This window comes from Anoplolepis gracilipes, chromosome 14 (assembly GCF_047496725.1).
Source record: "Anoplolepis gracilipes chromosome 14, ASM4749672v1, whole genome shotgun sequence".
Taxonomy (NCBI): Eukaryota; Metazoa; Arthropoda; class Insecta; order Hymenoptera; family Formicidae; genus Anoplolepis; species Anoplolepis gracilipes.
The window spans coordinates 1543650-1567448 of NC_132983.1; the positions used below are offsets into that span (position 1 = coordinate 1543650).

Consider the following 23799-nt stretch of genomic DNA (forward strand, 5'->3'; position numbering starts at 1 on the left):
TCAGCTCTCTTTTATATCGTACAATTCATATTCTTTATATTTGTGACTTGATTTATTTAAAATTTCTTTTATCTATTTCTAGATTTCTTTAAGCTAAAGTCAACTAACGTAACAATAAAATTAAAAATTAAAATTTAATTTTATAATTCAAATTATATATGTATATATAAACATATTTAATATTACATATATCTTAATTAAAATTATAGAAAGCTGTGAAATATAAATTCGGGAATAATAAATAAATTTTATTGTAATATAGACTTTAAAGTTACAAAATTTATATATCTTATTAAGTACCATGATAAATTTTTTCAATTCCAGATTTTTTTTCTTCGCTGTCAACTATCTTCTCTGAAATAGAATCATACCTTGTACAAAGGTTTTGTTTCTCTGATTTTAAATTCTGGCACTACAGCCTGGTTGTCTTTCATCTAAAAAGAGAAATACATTAAATTACAAATTATTGACATGTAGGCGTTAATAAAAATTGAGCTTACTTTGACATGAGCGTATAATATAATTCCCACTAGTGTCAAAGTTATACCGATGACTTGATTTATCGCCAATGTTTCATGGAAAAGTAATGAACCTCCCAACAAAAGGAGGCAGAATTTGGAATGTCCAACCATATTATATCTGAATACTTTGTTAAAGTGTGTAATACATGAGTTTATAAATTTTTTGTTATAATAATAATTTACATAAGGATACGTTAAAGGTGAGGTCTTTCCTATGATCCAGTAGGACGTCAAATTCACAAAAAATGCAACCACACCTGACAACATCACCATGCTCTGTAAATGACATAAAGATAATTTAGTTGAGAGAGCATAAATCCTGATAAAAAAAAAATTATCAGAAAACGTACTACATCCAGTAGTGACCAATTGTGCGTGAACGTTTGCCCAACTGGTTCAAAGATTGGAATAATAATCAAGAGCATAACAGTGGATAATGGTGCTTGATAAAATAACAATTGCATCGGATCCATCTGAAATTCTCTCTGTTTTCTGTTTATCATCTGTAAAAAAAATGAAACATCTATAATCAAACTGTGTTACACACCCTTACATTTATATTTTTAGATTTAGATGTAAATTTTGATATATTTATCAAAAAGTGAGAAACAATCATGAGACGTACCACTTGATACAGGGATGTTACAAGCACCCCAAGTGCCGCATAAACTGTTCCAACAACGTTGAATTGTATGTCGTAATAAAAATTGATCACCACTCCCAGTGTAATCGGTATTAAGGTTAATTTAACGAGAGTACTAAAACGCTTCCTATAAAATATCATTTGCATTATTATCACGCAGGGTGTCGTTAACATTTTCGCCACCTGATAGGTCCCGACCGTGTTGTGAGCCAAGCTCAGATTCGTCAGGACGACGAATCCGCAAAAGGTCACTGCAATTAACATCATCTCCTTGATGTCGATGTCCTTGACGCAGAAGACGTCCAACTTCTCGCAGATAATCAAGCCGACAAACGTCATGACAAAGTGTATCATCGACAGGGTGATGTTCGGAAAGCGGGTGTGAATATAAAGCCATTTGTTCAACAGTACAATCACGATCGAGAAGATGACGTTTAGGAGCAGATAAAACGCGACGACCACCTTCTTGTTCATTTTAGGAACTCGTATATTATTCTTTTTTTTTTTTCTTTTTAATTAATAATAATTTGACAGCTAGCGCACTGACGTTTAAGGTTATGTCTTGCACGTACACATGTCAAGTTCCAGCCAGTGAATTATTATTGAGAAGAAAATTACAGTCGCTCCATTAGGGCTGATTTATTTCTCCATTTCCCTTGTGGTTATTAATTGACAGATATCTCTCGAATGATATGTCATGTTCGAGGATGCATATATTTATTTACAGATTCCCTGACATTTTAGCGCTAAATTGCGGCTATTCACATACGACGCTACTACAAATACTCCACGTGACACGTATTATACATATATTTGCCTTACTTCTACAGGGTGTCCCGCGCGAAGTGAGTCGAGATAATTTGAATTTGACCAATCGCAGTTTATCTTACCATCGGAAAAGTTGTACCTCCTGGCCCTGCGATTGGCCGATTTTGAATATCTTAGTCGAAGATTCTCTATCGATATCTCGAATACCATGATTTTTTTTTGTAAAAAACACGAATCGGACACTCGGTACACACACACACACACACACACACGTAGGTACGCACACACTTGCGTAGAGCACGAGACGAGCGCCAAAAATCGTTCGGTATCCGCTCGAATTTCCGGCGGTTTTTTGTGATATGAAGTAACAGGCCGCTGTAAATCTCTCGTGTATCGTCTCCTAGAAAATTATCGGAACATGGTGGAGTTTCCGCTGGGATATCGCGAGGTCGTGCCGGATCAAACTCTGCCGGAGAAATGGAAAGAAATCACCCTGAACACAGGTGAGCACGTCCTAACCTCCACGTGACGGCCCGGCAAACCGAAATTTCTCTCGTAACTTAACATAAGAATACCTTGAAAAGCTATTCGCGATGACACACAAATAATCGGACGCTCGCGGAATAAAGTATTATTCCAATATTTGCGAGTCGCGGCCTTTTGCACAGCTTTCCTAACCTCTATCTACCTGTTACATTTACATATAAATTAATTAGTATCTGGATTCTTGAGAAAAATTAAGCGCCAAATCTGACAGGTGTCATAAGAAATTGTGTGTTAAAGGCATACATATGTCAATGCTTTGACAAAATTAATAAATAATAATTGATAGTAAATATAAAGTTTGATAGCCTCAGGATAGTCGCTTTTTTTGTAACAAATATGTAATGATTTTATTTTTACAGGTGGAAGCCAAAGTACACTACAGGATATAAAGGTGCCAGAAAGGGCAGGTGGCTACTCTTACAAAGACTCATCCAAATATTTTACTCGTAACCGTTTTATTTACTGGCGTATTTGTCACGATGTGCTCGAATTGATTGAGCACAGTCTTGACATTAATCTTGCCAACTGTCGAGTGAGATACAAATTTACGGATACTCCAATCTTGGATGGAATTTCTATCCATGAAACAGTTAACTCTGTCATTATCCTAATCGTCACTGTTTCCAGTGTTCATAAGCTTACCTTTTCTCACCCAGATAAAATTCACAAACAAGTAAATATGCACAAATATTTTAACTTTTGTCTATGCATGTTGTTTTGTTAATAACAATTTGTTTCTTTCAAGGAAAATTTATTGGGTACATATACAGATCTCAGTGTACAGTCTATATTCAGCGAAGCTTCTGTGCAAAATGCTAGAGATCCTCATACATTTCACATCATATCCAATGCTGGGACAACAAGTAAGTTTATTTACTGAATATAATCTATTCTGTGTAATAATTTTTTATATATAAAATATATTTTGTATGTATATATGCTTAGTAAATTTATTTTTGTCTTTATTATTGCCGCTATATTATTTGCATATTAGATTTACTTGATTGTTTTACTTAGACTCTCCGGTGCCTCATGCAGCAGCATCGTGGCTTACGTTGCCACAGGAAGAGGCACTGTTCGCTCTTGCCTATAGTTCAGCAACTATATTACTTCTAAGGCTCGACACGCTCACAGGTCTTGTACACACTAGTGAACTAAAGCAGGATTCGATAGTGCCCAAATTCTTGAGCGGTATAGCCACAGCGTTCCGAGGTCGTAATACCGAGGCTCACGTTGCCATGTGCCTCGTTATACACAGTTATGGTAGCGATACGTACTTGTTTGCGTTATGTCGAGAGGGTAACGTACGTATATGGTCTTGTAATAAAACGCAGTGCGTAGCTGTGACAGACGCGGCAATCGAGAATCGCCTTGTGTCTCAAAGCGCGCAAGGTCACGTCTTGAGGAAAGCGCTGGGCAGCGATAACGAATTGTATCTCGGAACGTTTTTAAAATTCAGCGGTGGATGCGAATTCAGCATTCTGAAGCCTATGCAAGATAATGGCATATTCAAATTTGTTAGATTATGCACGTTATACGCACCGGATGTGAGTATACCTTCATCGATATATTTCATCGTTTGCTATATAAGAACGTAACGAATTTGTGTTATTCCTAAATAGCAACACCTGGTAGACTTTGCATTCACACCGACGAGGTTGTGGGCAGTGTGGAGAACGGCGGACATGGACGCCGTGGCGGTTACGCACGCTCAATTATCTCTGAACGGTATGCAACGCATTAATTCCGAATGGGAGACCACAATTTTGGAGCAAGCGCGTGACAGAGATTACATTGTAACCGATCCTGGAACCGATCCGAGACAAGCGTACATAAATTACATTTTTCATCCTGGACAATTTTCGTTGGTGGACATCACGAAAGCGCTCAGCATCTACAGAAGATCCAACGTAATAGCAGAAATGACCTTCTCGCCGGCTGTTTTAAAGGAGAGAGTGTGTATGGCGGTGGAGGCCGAGATACAGGCAGAAGTGATGGATTCCGCCGATTTACAGGCGGATGTGATCATGGATGAGGATTATCTCGAGATTGCCAACCGATGCTGGTCGAAATTCTACTCCTGTGTTGTTCAGTATCACGCTAACGGCACTCGTCCCGTAGGTCTATTGCTATTGCCGAGCGTTTATGGCATTGTCCTATTGAAAAAGTCATCCCTGTCACTTCTGAGACCCATGGAAGCTTTAGAACACTTGGTCTTTTGCAACGACAAGTCCTACACATCCCGTTTCAAAACAACACCTGTTCTATCGCAAAACGAAGACACATGCCAAGATCTAATCACGCTAATGTCCGCGTTGGTCATATTGGGAGAGCAATTGTCCGAGGAGACCAAAACTGAAATTGAAAGAGAATTGTATCATCTTAGAAGTCCAGATATTATAATCGATGATTTGCTGTCAAAGTTGATGTTGGAACCCGACGATCCGGTGAGTATTTTATAATTAGCTCATACAATGTCTCTTTTCATTGGACTAAAAATCACTTGCGTGTCACCGACAGCTATCGGATTTCGATTTTCAATCGGAGCTCTATCACAAACTAAGTAGTGTCAAGGATATATCGGGTGCCATGGGCATGTTACTGGACGCGTTGACGTACGACCTTGGACAACCGAGTAAGCTGCAATTCGAGAACGATCACGATGCCTCGAGAGTCTTGTTGAACGTCAATCATCTATTCGGCAGCCAGCTGGGAATTTCCGCGGTGGCCGAAACCATAACGCAAATAGCGCTTTTGAGATTCTCCATCTGTAGAGATCTGTTGATCTTACAGCAGTTCATTTTACTACGTCCCGAGATATTTGATTCGAGTTCCTTGCACACCGTGAAATCATCGTCAGCGCCGAGAACCGTTGTACTTACTCAAGCTTACTATGTCGTCACGTGGATATGCGAGTCTACAGCAACGTATACTCCTTCTCAATCCTTACTGTAAGTTTTATCACTTAAATAATATAGAGATAGTACACATGTACGTGTAAAGGCTATAGCCGAATAAATATATAAAAAGTGTCCCCAGTGCCCATGTGGACTTAAAAAGGCCATTTCTTAATTTCAGCCTTTTGTAAAAAAATCGAGCTTTTATTCGAGATTAATGAAAAACTATTTTTTTGTATCTTTTGTTGATAAATGTTCAGAAAAAAAATCGATATGGAATCATCTCAAATATTTACAGAAAAGAAAAATAAAAACTGAAAGTGACGTTTTTAACTTAGAAAATAATAGAGTTAGGAAGCTGAAATTTTGAGGAATGTTTTTTTACAGTGAGGACATGACAGGCCAAATGTTATTTGAAAACTCGTCGGGGGCATTTTTAATATGCTTATCCGGCTATAACCTTTGTGCTCACATATATGTATATTTTTAAACGTCGATGCAAAGTGTAAAAAAGCTATGAATTATTTTTCCAGCGAGTCCAGCTCACAGCGTCTTTCAATGTTGAAGCTCGTTGATCCGCGAATTAACGTTGGACAGAGACAGCATCGATCCCTGTCGCTCTTAGAACTGTTTATTCATAGCAGTGGTGGCAGACACGCTCATATTTTAATGGCCCAGGCGAATATGGATCCGACGGCTCTAATACCTTGGCATTATAGTATGTTGACGCATGTGACGCTTATCGCGCAACTTATGTATCCTTTCATATAAATTTTTTTAACGCAATGTCAAATTTTAATACATACATATATAGTATTCAAGATTTTTAGATATCTTATATTTCCTTAAATGATTGAAATTAGATGGCCGATATCTGGAAATTTTATCTTTCCCGAATGGTTACTGTCTAGTTGTCAATTTCTGCTTGTTCAGGAATACGTGAGACTTCTGAACACGTGGTGCGAGTGGAATAGCGCCTCGAGGAAGTTTATCCTAGCCATTGCATTACTAGAAATGGGAGAGATGCAAAAGGCATGTGATAATTTTCTTCGTGCTTCCAACGGAATTTTGACCGACGAATTTTTGGTGGACGCGTTGCTCAATTCTAACGTAACATCGAGAAACAAGGATCTGGTCCATTATTACCTGAAAGTTATCAAATTGTTCGAGGAACACAACGCGGCCGATTGTATTATAGAGATCGCCGAGACGGCTATAGCGACCGCCGACGCGGACGATCCAAATTTGCCGACGCTCCATTCAATAATATTCGCTCAACACCTGGGTCTAGGTCACCACACGGAAGCTTATCATTGCTTGAACGCGAATCCGGACGCTGCACGTAGAGTGGACTGTTTACGGCAACTGGTCGTAACGTTGTTCGAGAAAAAATTGTTGATAGACTTAATTTCTTTCCCTTACGTCGACATGTACGAGGACCTGGAGAGAATAGTAGAGGGCAGAGCCAGAAGCGTCGATCTCATGGAAAATAATTATTACAATTTTCTATATAGTTTCCACGTCAATAAGCAAAACATGCGGAAAGGTAAGCATTTGCTTGCAAACATGTGTAACTGAGTATTATTATACTTATATATTCTTTCTATATTTTTATAGCTGCATCTGTAATGTACGAACAAGCCATGCGTTTAAGTCAGGAACCTCATTCCGCGCCGATTATAGCCAAGCAAGCGCAATGTTTGCTGGCGTGTATCAATGCCTTGCATCATGTAAGCGAAAAGTATAGATGGATCGTAAGACCTGTCGATCAGAATCTGTCCGGCGAGCTGAACACATCGAGCACGCAAAAGAAGAGAAACATAGATGGAAAAGAGGTGTTGCATTACAAGATAAAGAAGCAAGTCGAAGTTCTCGAGTTGGATGACATTAAAAAAGAGTATTATATAGTTGACGCGAGATTAAAGATATCAAAAGTCAATTCGGAGATGCATATAGTTGCGCATACTGGTAAGGATTAAGTATCCCTTAATTGTAATTATGTAATTTATCTTTATGAAAGAAAAAAAAAATCGATCAAAATTAATTTTAAAAATATCATGTTTATAGAACCATCCGAGCTGATTATCACTTTGTGCAGCACTGGCTTGTACACGACAGCTCTGCATTTGTGCGACGAATTTAAAATTAGTAAAGCCTCTGTACTCGAAAGTTTAACTTCTCAGTGCATCAAATTGAGTCAACGCGAGGATCCAAATGCCTGGGACTGGCTAATACAAAATGATATATTCGGTACATGTTAATAATTTTTATATTATTATTGTGTAAGAAAATCATATCTAGTTTTTTTCTCTACAAAAGCGATAGATGACAATTAATATTCTTTTTCAGATATTGGAATATCTAATACAACCATTGCGAATACCGCTTGGAGATTGTTGGAATACTTCATGTTGAAGCATGAAAAAGACAACAGTAGTGAATTACATAAGGCTATTGCACGTAAATTATTGCAAGATGGAGCCTTTCTACCACAATGGTTATTAATATCATATAAAGTAAGTAATCTTCTCATTAATAAAAAAAAATGTCCTTGATTTTCTCTATTTTCTTTATTTAGAAAATACAATATTATATTTACATAAATATTGCAGAAACGCAACGCTTCGGAACTTCTTCGTCTCATGTTGAATACTGGCAGATTAGTGGAAGCAAGCGAGTTAGCTGTAGATTATATTAACGCGGTATTAGGTAGCGGAAAAGAACATTTTGGTTTTGAGACACCTTTGGTGGCTACTGCGCCACCAACCTGGTTGCCGCTTAATACCATTGAAGTATTGTTAAACGAATTAGAATACTTAAGTAAAGACTCTACTTATATAGAGGTATGATAAATTTCTGAAGTTATAGTTAATATATACTAATATATTAATAAATCATAATTTAATGCACGTTGCAATTTATGTTTTAGAGCTACGATAGATTAAATTTAACGCTGGAGAAATATCTAGAAACAGCGGAACGTGTGTCCGAAGACATGATTAAAATGAGAATGATGAGCGAACACTCCTAGTAGTAAGTAACGTATCTATTTATTCAATTTGTACAATTGTTACCAAAATTCATAAATATTCAATCAGTTCTCTATACTCTCACAGTCTAATGTATGTAAAAAAGAAAGGTTTACTTGATATAACAGTCCATAATTATTTGGCTTAAACATTTGTTAAGTATAAATTGGTTGGTGATTAAGCGATACTACAGCTGTCAATATAATAATAATGGCGAGGATTGTGGCAACGATCGCGGCTACTGTATGTGGACATCGTTTAAACAATACCTATAATCATTATTTGAAATTGTTCAATTGTAAATTCGATAAAGAGCGAGAAAAAGAAAGTTTAATATGATGATCTTATAGATCAAATAAATTTGTAAACATTACCATAAGTAAAACCACTACTCCAAGAATAAAAATCGAACCGACTGGTAAGAAGAAAGATGCGGTCCAATAGTGTCTCGACATTTTAGGATCTATAAAATAATGTTGCTTTGAATTTAATCGAAAAAATTTTATAAATGTATAACAAGACATAAATCGGCATCAATATAATAATAATAAAAAAAAAGACTCACCTACACGCCAATTTTGATGAAATCTGTTGTAGAGGGGAAATGAAAATGTAATACTTTTGTTTTTTTCAATTACAGAATTGGACATATTCTGTGTATCTATCGTTTGCATACCACCGTTCCTCAACTGGTCTCCTGCGATGTACATATTATCAATTTACGTTATTAGAACAATGACTGAAACAGATTATCAAAAATCGTCATTTGCAGTTGAAATTAGTCTTGATTTTGTATATTCGTTTATTACGATTTTTCCACTTATGTGATAAGAAAATTTGTTTGTATAATGATTTAAAGTGCCAAGGAATGAACTACGATAAACTTTAAATATCTTGTTAGAATACAGTTTATGGTAAGGATGCTTTGCACTGAATGTCAAATGTTTTGTTGTAATTTTAAATTATTGTTATATATGTATATATGTATACCTCAATATTTATTATTATTTTTTTGTATCTCAAAGGTCATTTTTTTTTGTTCTTCACATGATAAGAATAAGTATTGCTGGCAAGTTTTTCCTAGTTGACTTACAACTTGCAACCTTACCTGTTCTGTAATCTAACAACACAACGTTCTGTCATAAAAGACTGTTACTGATTCTTTCTAATTATTTTCAATAGTATTATATATACATATAATGACGTTATACGCATATAGAATAATGATTTCTTCCATTTTTACCTTAAACTCAAATCAATAAACAATTTGATTGGTTATTGATTATTGAGAACAATAATGTATCTACATGTTTATAACATGTTTATATAAACTACTAATGTTTTTACTCGTGATTTTTTCATTTAAAAAAACCCTATCGTATACTAATCCAAAAGATTAAAACTATTGTAAGAATAAAATAGGACAGAGTCACACATGTAAATTCAGAAAAAATTGCAGCGTATAATCACATGTTGTAAATGATGACATTTGTAGTTAAAATATATGCTTTGTATTTTATATCCTTTGCTTATAGCATGATTTAATCGTGCTATCAAGAATAGTTTTTACACAAAAAATAATATCGAGTGATGACTTTTATATCGCCATACGGTATACCGGTAGCATGTGACATATATTGATATGTACAGGATGAGGTACTCACTTGGAAGCACATCCTTGCACGCCAACGCGTGATAGCTGTTATTGTTGTTCACGAAATATTATTTCGTGCGAGCACATCCTTATAGACTAAATCAGGCCTGAATTAATCAACGGTATGCACATGTATGCCAGCTGTCAAGCGGTAAAACGTAGCGTCTCCCTTTCATTTGTGCGTTATATGCGTGCACGTACGCATCGCCGAGCGAGACGAGCAATTAAGATAAACAAGTTTAAAGTTCACTAAGTGCCAAGTGCCAAGAGATATAACACTCGCAGACTATTTGAAGCTTCTTCCTTGGATTTTTAAATATACACGTGCCTTTTCCTTCTAGTCTTATTACTGTCACTTATCTGTCAAAAAGAAGATTAAATTGTGGAGAAGCAAAAGGAGAAAAAGAACAAGCGCATAAATTACAATACAATTGTCATTTGAAAAACTAGGGGCACGGGGCACGTTAAAACTCACTAGAAAATCACCTCCAGCCAGCAGATATATGCATTGCTCAACAAGCTCGTCATCTGGAGTAGTAGAATGCGCGGCATTCGCAAGTGATATGGCGGCGTGTTAAAAAACCGGCTGTTGTGGCTTTGTTGACGTTTTTTGTGTTGCATATGCAGGCGTTGACACCGCGGGAGAAATGATTAAAATATCGGCGTTGAACGAGGAGTCGAGCGAGGAGAGCGAGGAGGAGGATGTGCCCACGATCACGAGGGAGGCGCAAGTACGGGGAATATTTACCCTCTGTTTACATTCGCGTATAACCTCGAAATCGTCGGGCGAGATTTCCAGCATCATTAATGTTGCAACGTCGAAGGGGAATTGTGAATTTTTTTTTTCTTTTCCCGATACATCTCTATACGAGATTTATTTATTCAATGTGACTGATTGACATTTAAACAGCTAAGATTGATCGGCAGCCTTGAGTAGAGATCTGCATCCGTCTCCCATTCCCATTCGACGCACGTGATTCATACCTTTAACCCTTTGATGGATTGCTTTTTTTAATTAAAGATATATAAATATTTAAATAAATAATATATAATATATGATATGTAAATAAAATTACAGACAACGTAGAGATTACATTAAAATTCAAAAGAGAAAATGTACTTGATACGTGTATTAAAACGTCAATTAAATTCTTCCAGGAACAAATAGCATTAACGGAATACAATAAAGCCTTGGATTTCCTGAAGAAAGATAAGCGGGAAGAGGCGTTGGTTATTTTTAAGGATCTTTTGGAGACTGAATTGTTGGATGAAGTGGAGAAGCCCGAAGTGCCAGATGGTAGGTCGAGACCAATGTTGTCCTTGAAATATTCCTGCTTCAAGAATATCGGTGCCATTCAAGCGGCCTGTGGGAATTACAAGGATGCTGTGGAGAATTATTGGGAAGCTGCAAACTTGGACGATTCCGACGTAATGCTGTGGTACAAAATTGGCACCTTAGCTATGAAGATTTCTAACTTAGAATTAGCTTGTTCGTCCTTTAAGCAAGGCTTAAAGTGCAATTCTAATCATTGGCCTTGCTTGGATAATTTAATAACTGCCTTATATGCCGTTCCTGATTACATGAACTGTCTGTTGTATATTTCTGTAGCATTGGAAATGGATCCTAATTATGTGAAGGGTTTGGCATTCCGCGATAGGATATTTAAAGACATTCCATGCATGGAAGAATGTTATAAATTATACAACAGCGATTGGCAATTAGATCCACCTTTGTATACCGAATACGATCATATATTGGGTGATAAGTTATTAGCAGAGGCGAGAGAAGTTTCCGCAAAGTGGGCAGAGGTTTGTAAAACGGAGTTTATGCCAAAATCATTGCCAGAATTGACTTTGAGAATGCCTTTAATAAATTGCACGTGGCTGGCTCTCGGAGAAAGTCTACTGGACATGCACAGGTATATCACTGAAAATGACTTCAACTTTGTCAGTAGAATTGTATTATCGGTTCGAAAGCCAGATGACAAGGGTGCAGCGGCGAATAAAGAATGTGAGATTGAAGAAATGAACGTTATGGAAATAGATCAGCAGAATGTAAATGAGCCTACTCCGAATGAAGAAAATGATGTCGACAAATCTGTCAAGATCGAGACGGAAGATTGCGAGATGTCGGACGACAATCAGGCCTTCAACGTAGCCTCGGACACCGCGATGGAAGTTGAAACGGAAGACGACAAAAAGTCTTGTTCAACCGATGTGCAAATAATCGAGGACGAAGATCCACTGAGAATGTCCGACACAGACGGTTTGCAATGCGAAGAACAAAGCGAAACGAAAAACATGGATTCCGAGGAACAGATGCACTCCGAAACGGACGCGAATATCGATAAATTGGAGAGCGACAAAGTCACAGACGATGTTTACAGTACGGATAATGGAGCACCCAATGAGAAGTCCAGCGACAAAGAAAGCGATAAATCGAGCGACGATAAGATTTCTGAGAAGGGTGCCGAGAAAACAAGCGACGCGATTCACAAGACAGACGATAAAACTCATTCTGAAAAAACTGATGGAAAGGAGGAGGGACAGAAGGTGAAGAAAAGACGTAGAAGCGCTCTCTGTTTTCTGCAACAATGGGCCTGGAGCTGCAGCACCATGAGACGATCCGCGAGAGTCAGAGGGTCAAACAGGCGGGAAGCAGAGAGGGACGATGTCCAATTGGAGGAAACACTTAGAAGACTGTTCCCTAGTACTCTGTTGTATGTATTACATTAAGTAATTAAATATATATTGTGGCTTACCAATGTAAATCTTCTGTAATATAATTTTTTTACAGACCAGATACAGTAAGATTAACTAAAGATGATGTCACTAAAAATCTGGACGAATCTATGGACACGATGGATATGTACCAGTTATTCGCGAAAGAGAACAATGCTAGTAATGTGGAAATCCTCAAAAGTTCAGAAAGTTCCAAGTCACCAAGTCCCGACTCAAGGTGCTTATAGTTTAGTTTTTTTGTTTGGTGATATGATAGGAAATATTATGTTATTAACCTGGTCTTATGTCGCACAGTCAACAGCAATACTTTGGGACAGAGGCAGAAACTGCTGATGTGGACGCATTTATAAATCAGCATAGCAGTAAAAGTAATTTAATGATAATTATCGCGAAATTTACAGAGTTTCTGTGTACCAAATGGAATCAGATGTGGCCGAAAGGAATGTCGGATATTTATTTACAGGCATATGTCTTTATGAGGTAAATGTGCGCAAGAATTATTCACTCTATGTACAGATTAAAATCTAAATTATCCAATCTTATTCAGGCAACACATTCCACACTTGTCACCGTTCGATGAAGATGTCAATGATAAGATTCTAAAGTTGGATACCGAAATGACACTGCTATTCGGGGAGCTTCATACAGACAAGTGGCTGGATAATAAACCAGATATTGTGCCAAATCCCACGTAAGTCTTCAATGATCTTACCTTTATTAGTTTCATGATATTCATTAAAAACTTTTTATGTATGAAATTATTTCAGATTGGATAAACTTGGCACTGGGTTGCCAGCAGAGGAATTAGGACATATAATATTTACAAGCGTTAGACAAGATCTCTTAAACGACGAAAACTTATATATTTTACTAAGAATTCTATGGCTTAAAGCTAGCATCTTTCTGTGTCAAGGTGATATAGATGTAGTCATAGAAACGCTAGAGCTGGTAAGAAACTTTTGTTTAAAATATCAAGGAAACGGCATATTATTATAAACTATAAAGTATGAATTTTTAGCTGTTGAATCGTGTACAAGAGATGGAAAGTAAAGGCTTAAGTCCATGCATTAAGCTTTTAAATTGTAAAAATAATTCTCAAATCAGTACCAAGCTTGTAAAGAGAAAACTAACGTCAATTCAGAGGTATATTTCTAATCTTAATATTCTCTAATATATATTTAATTATTTATTATCAAGATATTGAATATTATTAGACTATAAATATTTTATAATTTATATAAATTTGTAATTATTTAGGGGTCAAAAATTAGGCGAAATTCAACATTTGTACGACGAAAAGAAATACGCGGAACTGTCTTATATACTGCAAGATACCTTCAAGTTTGCCAAACAGAGGCACAAATTATTAATAAACAATGAAAACATTGTCGACAGAGTTCGACAATTAACCATGTTACTCGATAGCTTATGGCAACTTCAACAGTATGAGGTAACACTTGTTACTGTTAATAAAAATACAGTACATTAATATATGTATAACAAGGTGCTAAATTTTTGATAAAATATTTTTAGGAATGTTACGTCTGGGCAGAAGCTTGTCTTAATGAATCATGGCAAAATTACTTGAATTCGCCTGACGAAGTTGAACAAAAGAAATGGACAAATTCTATTGTAATGGCATTAGAAAAAATGGAAGTTTGTACGATCGAAGTTAGTGTATTCATTGGTAAGATTACATCACAAAGTACATTATATATAAGAAATTCTTGCAATATAATATTCTTTTATTATTTCTTGATATCGTATTTTTTTAGCAAAATATTTGCCAGAGTCTCGTCTGTCCAGATTGGTGCAGAATTTAGTTCACATTGTCTGTCATCAACTGGATGTACCAGAGAATGCTGTTGAAATGCCTTTGGAAACTGTTCTTCCTTGGATTTTGTTGCATTATATTCTGCAATAGTAAGTTTACGAGGCAATATATATACACATATATATTATTATTGTATATTACAATGAGAAATTTTGATATGTTAATAGCGAGGAAGATAAGGAAAGAGCAAAGGTCGAGTCTCCTTATAAAAATAAATTGCACAGCTCTCATAATTCCGAATCAGATGACGAGGACGACGGCATCCCACCATCCATTATGATCCTGTTTACAGCTCACGAATTTATCGGCAGACACTCTTGGTGTTGCTTCAACGAAGCAAAACTCTTATTCTTCATCATGAATCTCATTATACCTCAGCTGGAGACTCCCCTGTACGCTTCCATAAAGAACAGACTCACGAAATATCTAGAACAGATATTCTTCTGTCTGTATGGTCATCCGAACAGAGCCAACAAGATACGTTCAAAGTATCTACAAGATCACTTGGTGCCGCAAATGGAATTAACCTGGGAAGGAGCACAGTTGCTATTCGACTTTTACAAACCGAAGCAGTTGCCCAATTTTCAGTCTCCCCGTCTTCTCTCCATCAGCATGGATACAGAAATACTGTTTAAGAGAATAATTAGATTAGTTCCGCGAGAAAGTGACCCGAATCAAATAGTAGAAGAGATGACGGCGTACATAATCGGCACAGTGGACAAAATGCCGAGCGTGATAAAACCTTTACCGCATGCGATATCCACTATATACTATTTACTGGGTGATTTTTATTTCAAGAACAATAAGTGGGAGCATGCTTGCCGATATTATTTACTAGATCTATGTCTATATCCAAGAGGATTAAATTCATGGGCAGGTCTAGCTATGGCGACAGGCAGTATAATAGAAAATTGGTTGAACAGTTACAGACCTATGTAAGTATCGTTTCTTCTTTTCCTAAATTATTTTTCTGTAACATCAATATGTATTATATATATATATATATATATATATATATATATATATATATGTTTTCTATCGTTTAGAGGAAAAGACAAGTTTCTCAATAAGGCAAAAATGGCACAGTCGAGTTATCAACACGCTATTGAGCTGGCGCCTGGTCATTCCGTCATTTGGACAGAGTATGGAAATTTTGTTTACATAGTTCATTCATTTTGCTCGCGATTGCTCAAGCAAGAGACCGACACGTTAAGCATGGAGAGATTCGAAATTTTGGAAACTAGAAAGGAAGAGATGTTGGAGATTGCGGATCAATGCTTCGAATCCGCCAATCGAATATGCCAAACTATCGAAGAACCGTCTATACAGCACGATGAGAGGTGGCTTTATCAATATATGCTCGGTAAAGTTGCGGAAAAGAAAAATCAAGATCCTCCCATATTCTTGGAACATTACGCAAAGGTTAATCATCTTATCTATGCTTATCTTACTATGCTTTTTATTAATATAGTTTTTTAATATTAGTCTAATTTCAGGCTAGTGAACTATTATACGAGAATAACGCTCAATATCCGCGTAGAATAAGCCACAAGAGCCCGCAGAATTTATCTATAGAGGCGCTAGAAGTTCATTATCGCATTCATGCGAGTATATTGAAGTATTTGGAGCAACACGAGGGTAAACCACTGAAGAAATCGTTGGGTCAGCTATTCAGTTGGCATCTTAAAAATTGTTCCGAAGGACCCTTTATGAAGTATCAGTCTAAACTTAACGAGAAGAAGAGGGACGAGAATACCGATGCTGAAAAAAGTATTTCAAAAGAAGCCGATACTGCAATGGATACAGATAAGAACGTGGTTACGATATGTCGACGCTCGAATAGTATTGAAGAAATAGAAATTATAGATAAATCGAACAAAATTTCCGACGTTAAGACAGAGATGGGAAAGTCCGAAAGCCGCAAGAGACTTCCCGATGAACAGTCACATGACAATACGAAGAAAATAAAATTAAGTAACATTTCGCACTTACAACTGATGCAAGATGTCGTAGCCTTAATAGACGATTTAATTACCAAAGTTTGCGACATGGTATCGCGAAAAGAGAAAACTAGCGACGACGTGATGATTGTGTCCAGTGATGAAAGTAACGAATCGAAATTGCAAAAGAAGAAGCTGGAAAACAAGAGTGCTGATAAAACAAAATCGCAGACCAAAACAGAAGAGAATAAAAAACTTTCAGTAAATATATTAACAGTCGATCCTGAACGAAAGACTGACAATGTACAAGATTTAATGGATGCTCTTATGAAACAGGCAATGGAAATTAGCCAGGAAACCCAGCAATCTTCCGCGGATGACGAAGACACCAGAAGATTCGATGGCAAATGGTTACAAAACGAAGATTTACAATCTACTGTACGTTTATCTGATCTCTGATTATTTTTTCCTTTTTTTTCAATATGCTTTGCTAATGTGTAAGTGCTTGAAATCAATTAATGTAATTGCAATCATTCTGATTTGATAGGGAAAAGATAATAAAGACAAGATGGAAGAAAAAAAGAAAACACAAGCCAATGCAAATGAAGAAATGACGACTTTGAGCAGAAGAGGATCTCAAGAAAGCACCACAACTACGCAAACTACAACTACTACTACGGAGACAAATAACTCGAGCTCCAGTAGTAGCGAAGAATCCAGCAGTAGCGACGATAGTTCTGATAGCGATAGCTCCACCGATAGCGACACTGAATCTATCGACAGCGACGCAGAAAAAAAGAAAAAAGAAGAGTCTACCAATGTAGACAATGGTAAATTATATGCTACTGCTCTTTTATTTTCATCAATACATTCTATTATATATTTTGTGCATTTTATTAAAATGCAAAAAAAGTAAATATTCTATATATTGATATTTTAACTTCTAGAGGAACATATGCCGGAAGAAGAGGTAGCGACTTTGATTGCATTTTGTCTAGCTGGTTTAGAACAGTGTATATTAAGATTCGCCGAGCATCACAAGTCCTTTTATAGACTTGCACACTTCTTCTTTAATAATAAAAAGGCGAAGGATACTGTGAAATGCAAGGATCTTTTGTTAAGGACATACAGTTGTCAATTCTATCCCGGACAAACCTTTCAAGGACTTTTTGTTGAGAGGAGAAGTACCAACTTTTTTAATGTGAGTGTAAATATATTATTAATACTGGTATACATAATATAAGACGAGTTTTTTAATTCATGCGATTGAATATAATAATGAATAATATAATAATAATAATAATAATATATAAAATAATATATGAATAATATATATATATATATATATATAAAATTAAAAATTAATTCAATATAACAATTCCACAATTTAGATTAATACTTTTAAGAAAGATATTCCAATAGAAGATTTTTAAATGCAGTTACGTTAATATCTTTTATAATTTCTGCGTTGCAAAATACTTGGTTATTATCTTTCACAACTGAACCCCTTGCACCGACGAGTACCGGTACTAAATTAGTTTTACAACGTTCCATTATCATTTCGGGTTGTAGCACACTTGCCATAGCGATCCCGTCTGATGGTTGCCACTTCTCGGTTTTTTCCAAACCTATTCTTTCAGCTTGATATAAGAAGTTTGCGATAGAAACATCTAGATTACTATAAATGTTTCTATATTCCTCCTGTGTATCAAATAATAATAATATTTTATAATTTATAAATCAATACAATTTACGTATGCTTGTATAAATATTGTGACATTACTTTTGAAATAAAAGTAGCATCTACTGTTTCTATCGGAATTATAATGCTAGATTTATTGGTGTTATTCAATGCAATCCAATCGCTTTCCGGATCTTGTTTAAAATTAAATTCAACGTTATTACTATCGAGGCTCGCTCCCATTATGACATGTTGCTTTACTAAATGCAGGAAATTAGGTTCCAACGCGATTGCAGTAGCAATTGTTGTCAGAGGTCCAATAGTGACTATAGTTATTTCACCTAAAAAAATTAAATAATTGAATATTTATATTACAATATATATATACAATATACACATACCTGGATATTGCTTCACTAATTCTACAAGTAACACAGAACCATGTTTTGATTTGTCCACCTTTGCAGTTATAGTTTCAGTAAAATTAAAATCTCCAAACCCGTCCTTGCCAAAATAATCACTACTTTCATATATATTTATCAATGGTTTTTGGGCACCACTATACACGGGTATCTGTGCCAAATTTTGGAGAGATTTAATTATTATATATATATTTTATTTATTATTATTATTATTATTGATTATTATACATAATATTATTGAAAAAAGATAATAATGAATATAAATAATATAAACAATATTAATAGGTAATATAAATGATTATCATAATATCATTATTTTAATATTAAAATTTAAAGATTTTATTAATACAATGTACGTATTAATGTAATTTATTATAATAATAATTTATCATCTAACATAACATCGTGTTAATAAAATCTTGGAATTTTTTAAATTGTAAAAATTTAAACAAAATGTGTCATTCAGTCATCAAATATGTACTTACATCACTTCTATTGGCAATTGTCAAAATTTTTAATACGTTCTGTTCCACGTTTTCCAACTTTGTGTTACCATATGTAGCAATTATAGCTAAAATTTCAATGTCGTGTGTCTTGGTCTCGTACATCAAAGCCAGCATTACTGCTAGAGCATCATCTCCTCCAGCATCTGTATCTATTACCATCTTTCTAGCCGTAGTATTACCATACCTTTATTAATTAAAAAAAAATTTTTATCATATCCTTCGACGTGGAATTATTTTATAATGCATACTTTAATATTATTTTGTTAGGTAAATATTAATCATATGTAATACTTTTAAAAGATGAAAAATTTTTAAGATGATATGATGAAGCTGTGTTCTTTTATAATGGTTATGATAATCATTGTTAATTAATACCTGGTGGCGAGACAAAGTAGATATATCAGTGTCATAATTATAGATATACAGTGAATTAGAGCCATTTCTCTCGATTATCCTGACGCTCTGTAATTATAAAACGTGAAATTAACATGTTATTGAAGCAAACGATTCTATTTTATATTGCCAATTATGTGATACACAGGGTATCCCCAATTTAAATGGCAAAACTTCGGGAGCGTGTAGGGGACCGAAAAACTAAAACAAAAAAGTCCTTTAGAGATTTGCTCGTTTTTACTCCATTTGCTCCATTAACCAATGTATATGTTGGAATATTATGTGATTTTTAGGGAGTATGGCACATACCGGTCAATGAAATTGACAGACCTGGAAGCTTTGCCTCACACATGTCAAAATGCGTGACGTTACTGATGCAGGTATTAAAGGAAAGTAACGATAGTCGAATGTTGATGCAGTTGTGCATACAGCTTGGAAAAATTCCAGATTCCGACAAGTAAGGGTCAAATCGAATAATTAAACTAACTGTATAAGAAACATTTATTCTCCCTCTTAATATGAAAAAATTGACAAAATTTCTCGTACAAAAAAATAAATAATATGAAAATCTAATGTTATTTTTTTTTTTCTTTAGAAAATACTTACGCGATTCCGAGAGAGAGCAGTTGTCCCGACAAGCTTTGACACTTTGTCAACAGTCCCTCAGGAGTAGAGTTCAGGCAATGGGTTCGGGGAGCACTATCGACAGCGTTCACCTTATTAGAACAGATGCCAGAACCCAAGTACTGCTTGATGTCTATGAAACGTATCAACTTGTACAAAAGCATCTTCAGGGTAAAGAGTCGACCATACAAACCTTTGCGACATTGTTGACGGACACTTATAAAATGTACATAGGAAATAAAGTAAGTATATGTAAAATCTTTAAATAATTAGACTGTAGAAATTAATTCGCGTGATTACATTCTGCGTATTGTTTTGAATAAGCTGACTTGTACACATCTTTCCTTTTGTCTTATCTTTTATCGGATTTCTTTTGCCTTATCAGATTATTTTTATAACACATTTGTGTATGTAATTATACATAATAATGTTTGTTTTATCTCTGGCAGTGGCGAGAAAAATAATTTTTATTACGAATTGATACTATAAAAACTAAATTAGATTTGTAAACAAAATGAACGTTTTTATAAGGGCAAAATAATCGCATAAAAATATTTTACAAATCTTTTTATGTGAAAAAAATCTTTACACTTTTTTATAAAACATTATTTTATTAAAAAAAAATTTTTTCGAGGATTGAGAAGTGAATTAAATAATTAAAATTATTAAAAATTATATCTTTGTGACTCAGATTTAAATAAATAATTATCAGATAATAATTGCAATAATTTCAAATGCCAACACAATCATTTTTGCGTTACCTTTTAGAATCTGGAAGGAAATATCCTGGAAATCGCGATCAAATGCTGTCAACGACAGATACAGGCGAATAAACTTGCATCGATTAATAACAGTAATAATTGTCACGTGCAACCTCAAGTCACTTCTACTATTTCGGTAAGTAAACTTCGCCGCTGTTGTACGTTGACGATAATATCAATCGAAAATGATTCTTTCATCTCGCAGGCACCCACGCCACAGATGCCAGTAAACTCGACATCATTACAGACCTTGCAGAATCGCAAACCACATAGAAACCTAATGTCCACCGGACGTCCGAGGGGACGTCCACCTAACGCTAACAAATATCTGCAACATGCTATGCAGCAGAGTGGCAACGTGATGAATCAGTTTGGTTCCAAGAGTAACTTTACGAGTTTCATGGGTGCGTCCGGGCCAAATCGTTCCATGATAAATCCTTACTTCATGAACCCTCTAGTCGACGCAAACATGTTGTCAGCTATACTGGCCAGCGGATTAGGCGGCAATATGATGGATCCCTTATCGGCTATGAGCTACTTGAATCAAGTAGGAAGCTATCAGGATATCCTCAGGCAATATCAGACCAATCTGTCATCGTTAACAAATCTCGCCAGCGGTTTAAACAATTCGGGTACTACAATAACCGCTGGCATCAGCAACGTCTCAACGATGAGCACATCCAGCTGCAATATTAATACTTCGAGTAATATCGGTAATTTAGGTAATTTAGGTAATTTGAAAGGATCTTTAGACTCTATGACAATACAACAGCTGTTAAGCCTGAGCAATTCTACGGCATCGACGTCGCGGCCCATGTATCATCAAGCGGCGGCCGCCAAAACCAGCACAACCATGTCAATGGCTAAGGATCGACCTAACATATCCATAACGCCGGTGAGTCAGCAGCAACAACAACAACAACAGCACCAACAGCAACAACAACAACAACAGCACCAGCAGCAACAACAACAACAACAGCAGCAGCAGGCGTCTCATCATAAAACGAAGCCTAGCAGCAAGCAGCCGAGCTTGCAGACCGACTCAGCCGCGGCGTTACATCCCGTCCACATTCCGAAATCGCTTCAGATATCGCCGACAAAGCCGGTGTTACATTCGGCAAACCCAGCGGCGACAACGGCAGCGCAGATGTCCCTGCTTAAGCCGTCCGTCATTCAACAGATGAAGAACAGCCCGCCGAAGCAGATTAGCGCACCGCAGATACGTGTGTCGAAATCGTTGACCGAGCCGCAGCCTGCGCACAATAATTCGTCACTGTCGCATTCCCCTTTGAAGAGCAACAGCGGCAGTGGTGGTGTGACGACGAATCCGCAGGTCGCCCACGCGTCCATGGGTGCGCCTGTGATTATGAAACAGCAACAAACTCTGCCCGTGAACTTACCCATGAATGTGTCGCGATCCGGAACGTCGTTACAGCACAAACTGTTGTCGAAGAAGAATTGCCAGCGACCTTACTCAAACTTGCAGACGAGCGTGCATTCCAACGTGAGGAAGACGACGAAGACGGTGACGCTGGCGGCCGCGAAAACTTCCACGGCGTTACCCGTGTCGATGCCTGGCAACTTTCCAAGTATACTGAACGCGATGCCGTCAGGAAATTCCACTGCGATGTCGCAATCGCCTTTTATACCGCCGGAATTGAGTGGAATCTCGGTGAGTCCCGTCGTCACTCCGCAATCTGCCAGTATTAAGACCGTCGCGAATGTCAAGTATCACGGCTATAAAAAACCATCTGCCGGCAATAAATCGGCGAAACCGCCTGCGGCAGCGATGGACGTGCCGTCGAGCGCACTGCCGAGTTCGACTTCCTTTCCTCAAGGCAGCACGGTCGAGGCGCTGTCAATGCTATCACAATTGCAACAACACTCGCATTTGGAGATAATACCGCAACAAAAGCCGTCGCAGTTAAAGCCCAGCCTGGACTACTCGAAAAATCTCTCATCTTTGAGTGTAGTGCCGCAAAAAGTGACCTCGGAACCATCTAGGCCAACACCAGCTGATTGTATGCCCGTGTACGATATATCGAGGGGAAAGCCCGTTAACAGCTCGAATAAAAAACCACAGGACAAACTCGTTAACGATAGCGTCGAAATTATAACACTGGACGATTAAGAGTAACAGAGCGTAGGTTCATGCTCACTTTGCGCAGTGATGTAAATTTTTTTTTTCTCAAGAGAGACGTAAGTAATTACTGAACTGAAACGCTGATTTGGTAATTTCTTGCATTGAAGTGAGACAAGTTACATTAGTTACGCAACAGTAATAATATTACAAGGGAAAATAACATTTTTATTAAATAATTTTATTACATTAGTCTCTTGTATGTTATGTGTTTTGTATACGAAAATCTCGAGCCATTTAATTAATGATTAAATTATAAATTTTAGTTACGTAAATTATTCAAAAAGTTTCAATGCAATGAATTGATATGGCTAATTTATACAAACGATTTATTTTTCCTTAGATTTATTCTATTATATTAAATTACAAGATATTAGATAGATATATATACATATATATGTGGTACAAAATTATTACTTTTTTTTTTGTATATAAATATTTCTTTATCGCGAAGAAATATGAATATTTATCATGAAAAAAAGGAATACTATTGGCAACGATATAAAGACGTTTAATTATTTGTCTTACATTTTTAATAATCATGTTAATTGCTTATTTATCAAAAATTAACTTACATAATTTCGAAAGAAACAAATTTAAACATATCTTTTTATTTTTATGATTAGATTACAATTTCCACAAAAAGGTGCATACATTTCGTTATTTCACATTTACAATTCTATTGATATATTAAACTA

General features: G+C 36.2%; 5 protein-coding genes across 7 annotated transcripts; 2 read left to right on the forward strand and 3 right to left on the reverse strand.

Annotated features, from left to right (window-relative positions):
- Positions 1–227: 227 nt before the first annotated feature.
- On the reverse strand, positions 228–1957 carry LOC140673541 (solute carrier family 35 member E3-like). Its single transcript, XM_072906524.1, has 5 exons — positions 1147–1957; positions 872–1024; positions 715–797; positions 501–639; positions 228–434 (listed from the first exon to the last, which is right to left on the reverse strand). Exons 1-5 carry the CDS (start codon positions 1636–1638, stop codon positions 366–368), a joined length of 936 nt encoding a protein of 311 aa, XP_072762625.1. The 5' UTR covers positions 1639–1957; the 3' UTR covers positions 228–365.
- Positions 1958–2186: 229 nt separating this feature from the next.
- Nup160 (nuclear pore complex protein Nup160) lies at positions 2187–9537 on the forward strand. Its single transcript, XM_072906506.1, has 14 exons — positions 2187–2435; positions 2838–3151; positions 3224–3341; positions 3496–4025; positions 4101–4925; positions 4999–5429; positions 5909–6130; positions 6239–6921; positions 6993–7343; positions 7443–7625; positions 7725–7891; positions 7988–8218; positions 8305–8408; positions 9045–9537. The coding sequence occupies exons 1-13, from the start codon at positions 2351–2353 to the stop codon at positions 8404–8406; spliced, it is 4242 nt and encodes a 1413-aa protein (XP_072762607.1). The 5' UTR covers positions 2187–2350; the 3' UTR covers positions 8407–8408; positions 9045–9537.
- Positions 8404–9114, reverse strand: LOC140673542 (uncharacterized). The gene is made up of 3 exons (XM_072906526.1): positions 8970–9114; positions 8779–8867; positions 8404–8673 (listed from the first exon to the last, which is right to left on the reverse strand). The coding sequence occupies exons 1-3, from the start codon at positions 9112–9114 to the stop codon at positions 8560–8562; spliced, it is 348 nt and encodes a 115-aa protein (XP_072762627.1). The 3' UTR covers positions 8404–8559.
- A 1120-nt stretch (positions 9538–10657) lies between the features above and the next one.
- Positions 10658–23649, forward strand: LOC140673532 (calcineurin-binding protein cabin-1). Of its 3 annotated transcripts, XM_072906504.1 has the most exons (20): positions 10658–10789; positions 11217–12778; positions 12856–13017; positions 13095–13280; positions 13348–13491; positions 13568–13748; positions 13819–13943; positions 14058–14250; positions 14334–14487; positions 14576–14723; positions 14802–15569; positions 15681–16056; positions 16131–16835; positions 16911–17012; positions 17122–17404; positions 17522–17775; positions 19870–20033; positions 20172–20442; positions 20969–21097; positions 21167–23649. In XM_072906504.1, exons 1-20 carry the CDS (start codon positions 10706–10708, stop codon positions 23090–23092), a joined length of 7917 nt encoding a protein of 2638 aa, XP_072762605.1. In that variant the 5' UTR covers positions 10658–10705; the 3' UTR covers positions 23093–23649. The 3 variants fall into 3 exon arrangements, with proteins under 3 accessions (XP_072762605.1, XP_072762604.1, XP_072762606.1); XM_072906503.1 differs by having other exon boundaries at positions 16131–17012; XM_072906505.1 differs by lacking the exon at positions 10658–10789 and adding an exon at positions 10910–11027 and having other exon boundaries at positions 16131–17012.
- On the reverse strand, positions 17937–20291 carry LOC140673540 (nucleoside hydrolase). Its single transcript, XM_072906523.1, has 6 exons — positions 20183–20291; positions 19559–19645; positions 19163–19367; positions 18657–18828; positions 18358–18596; positions 17937–18275 (listed from the first exon to the last, which is right to left on the reverse strand). Exons 2-6 carry the CDS (start codon positions 19621–19623, stop codon positions 17976–17978), a joined length of 981 nt encoding a protein of 326 aa, XP_072762624.1. The 5' UTR covers positions 19624–19645; positions 20183–20291; the 3' UTR covers positions 17937–17975.
- Positions 23650–23799: the final 150 nt, after the last annotated feature.